The sequence below is a fragment of the Chiloscyllium punctatum genome, chromosome 15 (assembly GCF_047496795.1).
Source record: "Chiloscyllium punctatum isolate Juve2018m chromosome 15, sChiPun1.3, whole genome shotgun sequence".
NCBI lineage: Eukaryota > Metazoa > Chordata > Chondrichthyes > Orectolobiformes > Hemiscylliidae > Chiloscyllium > Chiloscyllium punctatum.
The window spans coordinates 7,177,502-7,192,018 of NC_092753.1; the positions used below are offsets into that span (position 1 = coordinate 7,177,502).

Genomic DNA, 14,517 nt, shown 5'->3' on the forward strand with positions numbered 1-14,517 from the left:
TGGGATGGTTTTTATTGCCTGAATCAGTTGTTCAATAGGAAAGAATAGAGTTGCTATCTAATGTTAGAGGATAATTGATAGGATAGTTATAGCTTGAGCAGTTTGGAGATGCTAACACTGGTAATGATATCTATGGAAAGAGTTATGTAGAATCACAAGTTGGTCATTCAGACTTGAATCTGTTCTGCTATTCAGTTACTTCATAGGACAGCTTCAAGGCCAGTTCCTGGTTCCTAGCACTGTTAACTAAAGAGAGGGTGATCTGCTACCTCAACAGAAATTCAGACCCATGTTTGGCTGCCTTTCCCCGCTTTAGAGCAGCTTTTACAAATTAAAGAAATACTGTTCAGACTTGCTGTTGTATCAATACTGTTGACTCTTTTAGGAGTTCTCTTCCCAACAATCTGGTTAAGACATGTGACATACCATTTTTGTTTGTCTGTATGCAGAGGGCTTTTTCCATTGGGCAAAATGCAAACTTAGTATGAAGTTTCCACATCCTTATTGGTTTGATGAAGACTACCAAACTTCTTGTACATTGGCACTAATCTCAGAACATTACAACTGACAGCAGAGCTAGACAGGGGTGGCACGTTGGCTTAGTGGTTAGCACTGCTGCCTCACAGCACCAGGAGGCTGGGTTCGATTCCAACCTTGGGAGACTGTCTGTCTGGAGTTTGCATGTTCTCCCCATGTCTGCATTGGTTTCCTCCGGGTGCTCCAGTTTCCTCCCACAGTCCAAAGATGTGCAGGTTAGGTGGATTGGCCACGCTAAATTGCCCATGGTATTCAGGGTGTGTAGGTTAAGTGCATTAGTCAGGGGTAAATATAGTGTAGGGGGAATGGGTCTGGATGGATTACTCTTTGGAGGGTTGGTGTGGACTTGTTGGGCCGAAGGGCCTGTTTCCACACTGGTAGAGATTCTCTTCTATTCTCTTTTAGGCCTGGGGATCATTTTTGTGGGTTTGCTCATTTTCATGTTAATAGAACCTAATTTTGCCTTTTTGATCTGCATTTCCTTTTCTCCTATATATTGGAGAGAAACTAGATGGCATCAATTCCCACATGAAAGTCTGAGTAGTTACCTTACAACGGCAACTCACAGCTTGCTCCTATGGGGCTCCAGCTTGGACAGCAGTCACCAACATCTTCACAGTATGCCCCAGAGGTAGTGAATGCCCGCACCCTCAAGGTTGTCATCGATCAGGTACCAGTCTCACCCAGTTATCATGGTGTGCCTACACCCATTTAAAATGTAGTTTTCCATTTCAGTACTGCACTTCTTGGAGTGCACTGGCATCTTTTGTTGTAATGGTGCTGCCCGGGCACTTTGCATGCAGGGACAAGCACCCACCTCATGGATTTGACTAAGGTGTAACTGAGTACTCAAGAAAGGTCACTGGACTCAGTGTTAGCTTTGTTTTCTCCACAGATGCTGCCAGGCCTTCTGAGTTTCTTCAGCAATTAGTTTTTGTTTCAGATCTTCAGCATCTGCTGTTCTTTGTTTTATTTTAATTAAAGTTACTAATTGTTTTGTATTAGTTAAAGCTACTCATTGGTGTGATGCAAAGCAATGTTTAGTGGCTGAGAAAGATTCAACCTATTTGCCAAAATAGCAACCACCTATCATGGAGTCATAGAGATGTACAGCACGGAAACTTCTGCTATGGTCCAACTCGACCACACTAACCAAATATCCTAAACTAGTCTAGTCCTATTTGCCAGAACCCAGCCTATATACCTCTAAACTCTTCCTATTCATATACCCTTCCAGATGCCTTTTAAATGTTGTAATTGTATCAGCAGCGACCACTTCTTCTGATAGCTCATTCCATACACGGATCACTCTCTGCATGAAGAGCTTGCCCCTTAAGTCCCTGTTAAGTCCCCCCCCCCCCCCCCGCCCCACCCTAAACCTATGCCCTCTAGTTGTGGACTCACTCACCCCAGGGAAAAGGCCATGTCTATTTATCCTAGCCATGCCCCTCATGATTTTATAAATCTCTATAAGGTCAGCCCTCAGCCTGTGACGTTCCAGAGCAAACAGCCCTAGTCTATTCAGCATCTCCCTATAGTTCAAACCCTCCAACCCTGGCAACATCCTTGTAAATCTTTTCTGAATCCTTTAAAGTTTCATAACATCCTTTCTATAAGGGGGGAAACCAGATTGCACACATTATACCAAAAGTGGCCTAAACAATGTCCTTTAGCCTTCAACATTGCACATTTCACAATCTAAGCTTTCGGACTTTCCACACCATTATCCAAAATACAATGTTGTTCCATTTTGGGGTAATTTGGGAGTTGGTGGGGGGGGGGTGTGGAAATTCCACAATATTGCTAACCATACATGCAATCTGTGATTGTATGTGTGTGAAAAGGCTTGAGCAACAGATATCTGAATATCATTGAGAAACAATGTGCAAAGTCCATGTAGATGCATCCTACTGGCTTAATGTTAAGTGTTTCCATGTCCCAATGTTTTGAGGCCACAGTTCAAATGTTATTTGTGTGTGCTGTGTCTGCTGCATGATCCCATTACCAAGGAGTTGTTTTGTTTCTCTTGTTGTCCATGTACACTGTTTGGAGCTTTCTTCAGTGTATCCAGGCACACAGGTTCTCTCTGTCATGCTACATTAAGGATAACTGTACAAATGGAACAGAAACATGTGTCCACAAGCCCAGGACTACTACCAACCTCCCAGCTGTTGTGGATCTGACCCCTACTGTGGAACTTGCAGTTATAGAGGCCTTCACAATGAGGACATTCACAGTCATTTGCCTTCCATGGATACTATCCAATGGGTAGATACCTTGCAACAATAGCTCGCTACTTGCTCCTTTGGGGCTCCATCTTGGACAGCAGTCACCAGCATCTTCAGGATATAAAAGGGTGACAGTGGCTGTAAACTCTGTTCAGAGGTGAAGGTTAAAACATTATGTGATACTGCCCAATAAGTCTGCAATGCAATACCTCTTTCCACTAAGATCAACAAGGGACATAGGATAGCCCCTGGCCATCAGGCTTCCATGCCCAGGCCTTGTAAGTGTACTGTAAAGACAGAGCACTCCAATTGATCTTTCTTAATCTCATTCAAACTAGAAGACACATTTAAATAAAGGGTAGACAAAGGAGATCCATATGAGCCACAGCATTGTATGATGTCATTCCTCAGATGGAACAGCATCTTCAGCATCCTACAACATGGCAGCATCAGCCATAACAATATGGGGAGGATTTCCTTGTGAATGTTCTACAATGGAATTGAATTACATGAAGTCATCTTTCTAGATTGCTCAGACCTGAAACCTTGATATCACTACATGGGCCGTCTGTCCTCTCCCATTAAGGCAAGAATACTCTCTTTATTGGGGCTGAGTAGGCAGATGTCCCAACACAATCATCTCGTCTTTTTATTCTGCCAAATTGTGAGCTGTTTTCACTTCACATGAGACAGAGAGAGACTGAGATGAAAGTGACTGGTGTGGTCATTAGTATTGCTGGAGATGGGTAAAAATAGTGCGGTGTCCTGAATGCATAAGTAGGCAGCACAGAGACCGTGCAGAGTGAGTAGTGAATGAGAGGTTGGAGTGGGGAAATGTTGCATGAAGTATCGAGAGTGGTAGACCATGAGACTTGGTGGGAGAGGAGTGCAGTAGCAGAATGTGATGTAACAGAAGACAGTGGCACTTAACCTCACTGAGTAGAGAAAATCATTAACCTCCTTGTGGAGGTTAACCTGGTTGTTCTTCTGGACTGAAAATTGCACCCACCTAAGTTGCAACCTTGAACCAAGCTGGCAGGGTCTGGTGATGTGGTCTCCGGGCAGTCCTGAGAAAAGTAAACTGCCCTCCTCTACACCATCTCACCCATCAGGACCTCTTCATCCTGCTGCAAAAATAGGAATTTAACTTTCATCTGTTGACCATGTCCAGGGCAATTCTTCAGACCTAGGAGCAATGCAGGACAGCTCCAGACTGATAGTACTTCACATGTGCCCAACTGCATTTTAAATCTGGCTGAAGTTCTTTTGCTAATTATTAAATTTGTATCCCCTTGTTACTGATCTGCTAGTCAAACCAATGTTCAAGTGTCCTATTAAAAGATTTCATAATCTGAGCACCTCTATTAAATCTCCCTCTAACCTCTGCTCTAAGAGCAATCTCAGCTTTTGAACCCTGATACATAACTGAAATCTTTCAGGATTTATATCTTTTGCTGATCTTTTAATGATGTTCACATCATGTTTCTGCAGAATCCTGTCTGCAAGCATGAAATTATCAATTCTATACAGTTTAAGACATAAATGTAAAATATTATTCCTCTCTACCTCATGTTTTCTCCTCCATAATGACAGATGTTTACTGCAGGATTAACCTCTTGCCAACTCTGCCAGAATAATCACTCTCCTGTCCCAGTGACCATCTTAAACTGGCAAGTGATTCTGAAACTAAAAGTCCCTACTTGCACCATCAAAATGTTTCACAACTCAAAAAAAAATATATTGAGCTTTTTTATAGCTTTCTCCACTCCAATTAATACTCAAAATAAATTGAACATGTTTTGAAAAGAAAAACCTTGCAGGAATATGGAGACAACAAGGAAGTGAAACTAATTGGAAAGCTCTTTCAATGAAGTCATGCAGGCACAAAAGGCCATATGGCTTCTTTCATTGCAGTATGATTTTGATTTGCAAGTGACTCTACTCAGTCAACTGTGATAGACATTGCGATTGACGTGTAATTTAGCAAACCTGCCCTAAATCTGTGCACAAATCAATTTTCTATGGTAACTCATTCATCTATACACTGTCACAGTTTTTAATGAGTCATGTTTTTAATGTTATTAGAATTCTCGATTAATATTAATTTTTTGTCCCATTTCTGCATTCCTCAAATTCAGTCAGAAAGATTGAATTTCAGTGTTGCTTTTCCAATATGGTATTGGATCAAACCTGAGGAGCCACTGAAATGCTTGTATTATGTTTTTCAGCTGCTTCATAGGTTAGAAATTCCATTCTTAGGATGATTTTTACTACAATAGAATCACTGAAACTGATGTACAGGCATGGATTGAAAAACCTGTCAGATGGTGTTGACATATCAATCTGGACACCAACAGCAGTACTGTATACAGTATATGAAGTATGAGACATAACTAGCATATTTGGGAAGGGAATGTTGCCTTTGGACCTATGGTTCCCAAAACATACCACTGTTGGGAATTGACTTTAATGTCAGGATCTAATTGACAAAGGTTGGTTACTATGATTAGCAAATAATTATATTAATGTTGTATTATGTAACTGTCAGGATGGTAAAAGGCAAACTTCCTCAGGTTTACTATGTTCCTAATAGGAGTTCAATGATCTGCTATTGAGTCACATTAATCATTTTAAAAAGCCTCATTGCTATCATTATTATTTCTTTTCACTACATGAATAAACAGGGAAGTGTTAATCTTCTAGTGTATTATTTATGAAAGTATATCTTGCTGTGTGACTTTAGGGTTATTGATCTCTGATTCAGCAGTTAAAGTTTATTGGGCAGTTTGAAATCATAACACCTTAACTAGGCTTGAATGAAAATTTATACATCTGCTTTGTGCAAGCTAATCAAAGAAACCACAAATGGACCTGAAATTTTGTTTATGCTGCATATCACCTGCCCTTTGTACACCTTGCTCATTTTCAGTGAAGTCCATGGAGTAAAGATCCAGTATCGTCAGTTTCGTGACTCCTCCAAAGTTGAAGTTCAGTCCCAAAGTGGGGAGAGAATCAATGGTGATAAGATCGCAAAACAGCAATACCTATACTTCCCATCCCACCTGCCCCCCCCAAAATGACCATGTTTCCTGCAATAGTTTAAATATTCAATTTCACTTCGCCTTTTCATCATTTGCACTCAGAAAATCCATTTAGGCCTCAGTTCAGCAGTTCCTATATTTTCTGATCTGTAAGTAAATCGATTCATGTAATTTTTGTTCCATAAGCTTAATTAGTTTTGTGAAGCAGTGTCATATTAGATTTGAAAACATCTGCAGTCACTTTGCAGAGTGTTTGCAGTAAGATTAGGTTACAGTTTATCAACTAATTTAATCATGTTTTTATCAATTAAGATATCAATCTTTATCTAGTGTAACATTCCTGATTGTGTTGTCAAACTTAATGAACTGAGCATCAGAAGTCCATTCTTATTGCAATGGATCAAATTAAATCAAAACACATACAAAAGCCCAAGGTGGAAACTAGGAGATGAAAACACAGAAGGTGGGAAAGCTACTATATTACATCAGATTTGTCATACCAAACCAGGTCATTAGATCCAATTAATCTCTAGTTTTTAAAATCCAAGTAAGCCTTCTCCTGCTTTGCTTGATATGATTGAATTTAAAATACAGCTAGATAGTGTGAAGATAAAATCCAATACCAGGGTCCTATGATTGTCCCCTTATTCAATGATAGAATGAGGGAGGACCTGGCTAAAGTAGACTGGAAACAGAGACTTTATGGTGTGACGGTTGATGAGCAGTGGAGGACCTTCAAAGAAATTTTTCACAGTGCTCAGCAAAAGTATTCCGGTGAGGAGGAAAGACTCCGGTAAGAGGACGGATAATCTGTCATGTGTGTCTAAGCAAATAAGGCAAGCTATCGAAGTGAAAGAGAAGGCATACAAAGTGGCCAAAAACAGCAGGAATCTAGAGGATTGGGAAAACTTTAAAGGTCAACAAAAAGCCACAAAAAGATAAGATTTGATTAGATTACTTAGTGTGGAAACAGGCCCTTCGTCCAACAAGTCCATGCCGACCCACCGAAGCACAACCCACCCAGACCCATTCCCCTACATTTACCCCTGCCCCTAACACTATGGCCAATTCGCCTAACCTGCACATTTTTGGACTGTGGATCTATAAAGAAAAGTAAGATAGAGTATGAGGAAAAAAAACTAGCACAGAATATAAAGACCGAGAAAACATTTTTATAAATATATAAAACTAAGAGAGGGCCCAAAGTAAATGTTGGTCCTCTAGAGGATGGCAAGGGGCAGTTAGTTATGGGATATGATGAAATGACTGAGGCATTGAACAGGTACTTTATATCGGTCTTGACAGTGGAGGATGCTAATAACATGCCAGTAAGTGACAAAGAGAGAGAGGTAGGTGAGGACCTGGAAACAATTATTATTACAGAAAAGCTAGTGTTGGGTAAGCTAATGGAGCTAAGGATAGATACGTTTTCTGGCCCTGATAGAATGTATCCCAGGCAGGGATGGCCGATGGCAGGAGAAATAGCATGTGGTCTGGCAGTAATTTTCCAAAATTTGCAAATGTGACACCGCTGTTTAAAAAGGGAGGTGAACAAAAGATGGGGAATTATAGGCCTGTTAGCTTAACCTCTGTTGTGTGGAAGATGCTTGACTCTATTGTTAAGGAAGAAATGGCAGGATATCTCAAAAGAAACTGTCCCATTGTATGGATGCAGCATGGCTTTGTGAAGGGCAGGTCATGCTTCACAAATCTTTTGGAATTCTATGAAGACATTTCAAGCAAGGTGGACAACGGGGACCCAGTGGATGTGGTGTACCTAGATTTCCAAAAGAACTTTGACAAGATGCCACACATGAGGCTGCTGCATAAGATAAGGATGCATGTTGTTGGGGGTAGAGTATTAGCATGGATAGATGATTGGTTGACTGACAGGAAGCAAAGAGTAGGGATAAATGAGTGCTATTCTGGTTGGCAATCAGTGATTAGTGGTGTGCCTTGGGGATTGATGTGGAATCACAATTACTTACAATTTTTGTCGATGATTTGGAGTTGGCGACCATGTGTAGTGTGTCAAAATTTTCCAATGACACTAAGAGCAAAGTGTGCAGGGGACTGTGAAACTTTGCAGAGGAACATAGATATATTGAGTGAGTGGGCAAAGGTTTGGCAGATAGAATACAATGTTAGCAAATGTGAAGTCATAAATTTTGGTAAGAGTAACAGCAAAATAGATGATTACTTGAATGGTAAAATGTTGCAGCATGCTGATTTGCAGAGGGACCTGGGTGTACTTGTGCATGAATTACACATCTTGCAGAAGGTTGGTGTGCAGGTACAGGTAATTAGGAAGACAAATGGAATTTTGTTCTTCATTTCTAAAGATGAGTTTAAAAGCAGTGGTAATTTTAGAGCAGTATAAGGTGAGGGTGAGGCCACACCTGGAGTACTGTGCAGATTTGGTCTCCTTACCTATGAAAGGATGTACTGGCACTGCAGGGGGTGCAGAGGGAGTTCACTTGGATGATTCTGGAGTTGAAGGAGTTGGCTTATGAGGAGAGGCTGAATAGATTCGAATTATATTCATTGGAATTCAGAAGAATGAGGGGGAGGATCTTATAGAAACATATAAAATGACGAAGAAAATTGATTAAAATAGAAATAGGATGTTTCCACTGGTAGGGGTCGGGGAGTCCAGAACTAGAGGGCATAGGTTTAGGGTGAGAGGGGAAAGAGATAAAAGAGACCTAAGGGGCAACGTTTTCACACAGAGGGTAGTATGTGTATGGAATGAGCTGCCAGAGGATGTGGTGGAGGCTGGTACAATTGCAACATTTAAGCGGCATTTGGATGGTTATATGAATAGGAAGGGTTTGGCGGGATATGGGCCGGGTGCTGGCAGTTGGGACTAGATTGGGTTAGGATATCTGGTCGGCATGGACGGGTGAGACCGAAGGGTCTGTTTCCATGCTGTACATCGCTATGACTCTACTACTTTAGGTGAAACAAGGACAAGAAGGCATGGCCTCAAGATTAGAGGAAGCAGGTTTAGAACTGAACTGAGAAGGAACCTCTTTACCCAGAGTGGTGTTAATCCATGGAATTCCTTGCCCAGGGAAGTAGTTGACACTACTTCAGTAATTGCTTTTAAAGCTAAGGTAGATACTTTTTTGAAAAATTAAGGACTATGGCGAAAATTCGGGTAAGTGGCCCTGAGTCCATGGAGAGATTAGCCATGATCTTATTGAGTGGCGGAGCAGGCTGGAAGGACCGGACGGCCTATTCCTGCTTCTTTATGTTCTTGCTTCATCTAATACCAACTTCTAAAGGGTCTCTCTCTATATCCACTAATTCAAATCTGTGTTAATATTCTTTAGTCACAGATTTTAAACACTCCAGCTTTTGCTCAAAGAAATGGAGAAACAGATGAACCAAGAGGAGAGTCTCTCGAGTCTTTTCTGCAATCACTTAGATTATATATGATTTATGTTTCAAATTAATTGCTTAGCTTTAATCCATATCCCTTGATACCCTCACCTAATAAAACTCTTTTGATGTCAATGTTGAAAATTTTAATTGATACAACATCAAGCACATTTTGGGACAGAACTCATGGAACAGAGCCAGGAGAAAATCTCCCCCACATTTATTTGTAGTTTGAAGTAAGGTTGAAGGAAATCTCATTTTTTGTCATCATTTAATATTTAACCGGGATGTTTAACTTAAGACTGTCAAAGCCTCTGATAAGTAGCTGGCCATGAATGACTGGATCAAATCAGTTCAGGGACGTCAATTACCATATAGTGAAACCTGGATTGCTGCATGAGCCCCACTCTCTATTTCCTGCTTCCTTTAAGGACGCTTCTATCTAAATGGGTAATGGTAATTTTAAATATGCTTTTTAAAATGTTTTATAACAAAATAACTTTTTGAAAGTTATGATTTTGTAGGAACGTATAGCTATCACTATTATCAGAGGTAAATCTTATGCATTCACCAATTTTAATTAGTGTGTAGCTGCAGTTATTACAGTAACTCTTTTAGATTAGATTCCCTACAGTGTGTAGGGACAGGCCATTCAGCAAGTCCACACTGACCCTCTGAAGAATAACCCACCCAGACCCATTCCCCTGACACTATGGGCAATTTATCATGGCCAATTCACCTGACCTGCACAGCTTTGTGATTGTGGGAGGAAACTCACACAGACAGGGGGAGAATGTGCAAACTCCACACAGACAGTCACCCAAGGCTGGAATTGAACCCGGGTCCCTGGCGCTGTGAGGCAGCAGTGCTAACCACCGAGTCACCGTGCCACCCACACAGAAAGCTTTCTTACGATCAGGCAACATTTTTTCGGGACATGGTTATATGTTTCTCACATTGCTGATTCTGAGTCAAATGATCCATGACAAACACCATCTCCTGAATGCATTATTCAATAGACTTGCATATTTCCAAGATTAGTGTTTTGCTGCATCATCATCTCAACATCAAGGATATCATTTCTTTAAAAAACCATCCACAGTATGTCAGTGTCAATGGGAACACCAGCATTAGTACTGGTCTTGAATAAACATTGAGCAGTGTTGTTGGTTAGACATTTTAGGGGTTTTGACAAGGGGACAATGATAGAATAGTAATTAACGTCTTAGCAAGGGCTGTGAACGTTTCCTATGTCGCTACTACCTTTCTCCTAGGTGTTGGTAATTGTGTGTTTGGCAAATAAGGACAACCAAAGAAGCCAGAGTTGCAGTAATGCTACTAGATTTATTGAACACTGATAGCTAAACAGTTTAAGTCAAAGAGTGGGGTGTGTTCCAGTTGCGGCTTTGCCCTGAATGCTGTGGTTTCCATGAGTTTTGTTGGGAGCTTCTTCCATCTCGACAAGTGGAACGTATCCTATCACACTTCTGACTTGTACCTTGGCGAGAATAAAGAGATTTTGAGAAATCGGGATGTGAGCCACTGGCCGAACTTGGCGAGAGAACAGCAGCTTGGGAGCTACCATTCTGTATTTTTTGGACATGGCGTTGTAAAGGATGGGGTTGATGCAGGCGCTGAGGTAGAAGAGCAGCAAGGAAACGAGGTTGAAATACTGGCTGAACACGTACATGTCGACGCCCCCACTCTGAAAACAAACACCAGGACAATCACCGATTACTCGCACTCCGAGCTGCTCTTCTGGCCAGGGAGTATGGGATCGGTTAGCTCACTTGGCTGTACCGCAGGTTTGGATACAGAATGGCACAGTTGGGTTCAATTCCGCACCGGCTGAGGTTACCATGAAAGTGCGATCTTCTTAACCTCTTCCACCCACACAAGCATGGTGACCGTCAGGTTAAATCTATCTCTATTCTACGTTTTGGTAAAACAATGGCGACTTTACATTGACCTTTTTAATGTTGTCCGTTGTACTTTCTGGCGGACGGTCAATCTTTAGTATTACTAACGGCGGGAATGCCAGAGCGCGTTTCGAATCTGTTGGAGATGGTCATGTTATTTCAATTCTGTACACGTATTTACATTAAGCTGGCTGTAAACTCGTAGTTTTAGTATATTCTATTTTGGTTCCACTGTTGCGCTTTCTTGACTAACACAGTAAAAGATTGCAATCCAATTTAAGCCAATTAGCAATTGTTCAAAAGTTAGAAAATCCAGTGGGGATGCAACAAATCTGCGTATGACGTGAAAATAGCGAGTGTTTTAATAAAAGTACAATTTGACGATTTACACAGACGATCTCAGAAATGCACAGTCTGTATTTACTAAATATAACTCTTTCTCCGTTCGTTTTCCCCCTGTCATTCCGTATCTCCGGCAAATGTATTCACTATTTCCCTTGGCTGATTCAGACACTAGTACTTGTCCCTGTCCAGGCTGAAGTGTCGTCTCTGATGTCCCGGGTGCTGAAGGTAGACCACGGCCGAGCTTGGCGAGAGAACAGCAGCTTGCGAGCTGCCATTCTGTATTTTTTGGACATGGCGTTGTAAAGGATGGGGTTGATGCAGGCGCTGAGGTAGAAGAGCAGTAAGGAAACGATGTTGAAGTACTGGCTGAACACGTACATGTCGACGCCCCCACTCACAGAGCTGTTAGAGAATAGATTTCGGCCAATGTGGAAAGGCAACCAACAGATAGCAAATGCCAGGACAACCACAGCTGCAAAGACAGATAGTTAAACACCGCCATTAATTACAGCACAATTTTATTGTGGAAACCCTATTTTAGAGTTGGTCTTGTAGTACAACACCATAGCTCCGTGGGCATCATTGTCTGCAAACAAAGCATACAGCAACTCGTAATGTGTAAATAAGAGCTACACCTTCAACTCTATTGTACCAAATGCACGCATGTTTTGGTTCATTCAATAGCCTGACAATCAAGTCTGTTTTTAAGATAGGCTGTTGCAACACTGCAGGCCCGGAAGCAAAACAAATGCGTGTGGAAACAAAAACTAACTGAACAGATTTCTGATAATATGTATAAATTAAACTTTCCAATAATCGTGTTCCTAATACAGATTTATAAGGAAAGGGCTGGACGATTAGATTTTAAATGTTTCGAGAACTAAACTGAATAACATGAGAACGAATAATCTGACCGTTATCGCGTTCAAAGTGGTACATTTAAAGCCCTTTCCCAGTCACTGGACATGTTGTTCATTCAGGATTTTACACCAGTTATTTCTAGTCAGAGTGCAGTTACAGGTTTGTTTGGAAGATTGATGTGAAACATCAATATCTCTTGCCACAGATGCTGCCAGGTGTACTGAATATTCCCAGTACTTCCTGTTTAATCCTCTTTCCCGTTTTCAACTTTTTTTTTACAACTAGCAAGTCTAAATTATTTTAAAATTAACAACACCACTGGAAGAGACAGCATGAGTGAGACTATTTCATCTGCTGGCCGAAGGGCCTATTTCCGTGCTGTACATCTACTATGACTGTATGACTCTAACTGTTTCGCTTAAAAGATGTGCAATATTCGAATCCACACATCTTAATGTGATTGTTCAGGTTCATGTAAAACGTGATCAAAAGAGATATATTCTGTAAAATGACTCACTTTCACCAAAAGTCTCAGCCTGTTTGGCAGCCAGTTAAACAGTTTTGTAATCACTGTGGTGACATGTGAAATAGGGTAGGCAATTTGCACACAAACTCTCACTAACAGCGACCAGGTAATCTATGATTATCACAATGACTAAGTAGTAAATCCTGGCCTGAAAATTCTCCCGAACAGGACTTTGTGGAGCGTTTATATTTAACAGAGCAGCAAAATGGCCTGTAGGTTTAACAATCCATAGTCTGACCCTCCCAACAGGACCTTGATCTTTGTGGTCAAACCTGGGGTCTGACTTGAACCTGCAGCCTTGGGACTCAGAAGTGAATTTGCCGAATACTCTGCATCATTATATGATGCGCCACATACCTGGCGGTGATTTGGTGGCATTTGAAATTTGGGCAATTTACAATTACTAGAGAGTTTTAAAATTTGTACCTTTGGGCCACTGGATGAAAGTATTGTAAACCAAACTCTGCACAACTTGGTGATACATATTTTGAAGGCGAGATATTGCAATGGACGTTATCTGGGCACAGACTCAGAATCTGTTTCTGCTGTTATCAAGCGGTTGGGCACAGCCGGACTTACCCAAGATTTTGACTGTCTGTCTGTGATGAAGCTCTCGGTTCGCAGCATTCGGACCCCCGATCTCGGCCTTGCTTTTCCACAGTTTCCTTCCGATGAACCCATAGAGGAAAGTGAGGCAGAACATGGGGAAGAAGAAATAGATGGTGGACACCCAGATCATGATGTTTAAGAGCCCCGAGCTGACGGCATATTCGGTGTGTCCACACATATCATATTCCACCCCGACCAGCAGAAAGAAAGGTACAGCGGACAGTAAGGCCAGAGACCACAGCAAGGCGATAACTGATCTCACTCTTCGCTTGGTGATGAACACTTTGGCTTTAAGAGGGAAGCAGATGGCGAGGTACCTCTCGATGCTCAGGGCGGTGATATGCAGGATTGTCGCGAAGGTGCAGCCTTCGTTAATGTAATGGTAAAACCTGCACAATAAATCCCCCAAAAGCCAGGGCTTGTACTTCCACAGGCGATACAGGTCAAAGGGCAAACACAGGAAGATGAGCAGGTCAGACATCGCCATACTGGACAGGTAAAGGTTGGTGGTCGTCTTCATGTCCTTGTACCTTCTTACGACCAGGATTGTTAAGGTGTTGCCGGTGACCCCGAGGATGAACAGGACGATACAGACGGTTGTCACAGGCACCAAAATGGAGACAGGAAAGAGAGGGCATGATTGGTAGTCACAACGAAAGTGCGGTGGCAACGTATAATTATCGTTATGGGAAATATTTTCCATCCTGCACGGGGTATCGGTCCATTCAGATATCCTGCAGCAAACTGCCCGGATTGGCGGTGCCTGCAACTATTTCGTTAAGGTTCCTGTCTCACACTGAGGAGCTGCCTGCACTGAGGTTTACTCTCCAGGTCTTTCATTGGAAAGTGTACTTTCCTCAGGCAATGCTTTCAGCATACAAGCAAAGTCTGCGGGCGGAACAGGCGCGATCTGTGTCTCTCTTGCACCTGACTTGCACAGGATTGAACCGACAACAAAGTTTCACTCAGTTCCCATCTTGCTCGGTTTAGCTTCTGGCGTGGGTTATAGAGAGGGAGGGACCATTGCGTCGGCGCAATTAAAAATGATTAAGCTTCCTCCTGGTAAT

General features: G+C 41.8%; 1 protein-coding gene across 1 annotated transcript; it reads right to left on the bottom strand.

Moving 5' to 3' along the window:
- Window positions 1-10,583: 10,583 nt before the first annotated feature.
- LOC140485948 (growth hormone secretagogue receptor type 1-like) lies at window positions 10,584-14,153 on the bottom strand. The gene is made up of 2 exons (XM_072584390.1): window positions 13,421-14,153; window positions 10,584-11,926 (listed from the first exon to the last, which is right to left on the bottom strand). Exons 1-2 carry the CDS (start codon window positions 14,151-14,153, stop codon window positions 11,616-11,618), a joined length of 1,044 nt encoding a protein of 347 aa, XP_072440491.1. The 3' UTR covers window positions 10,584-11,615.
- Between the last annotated feature and the right edge of the window lie 364 nt (window positions 14,154-14,517).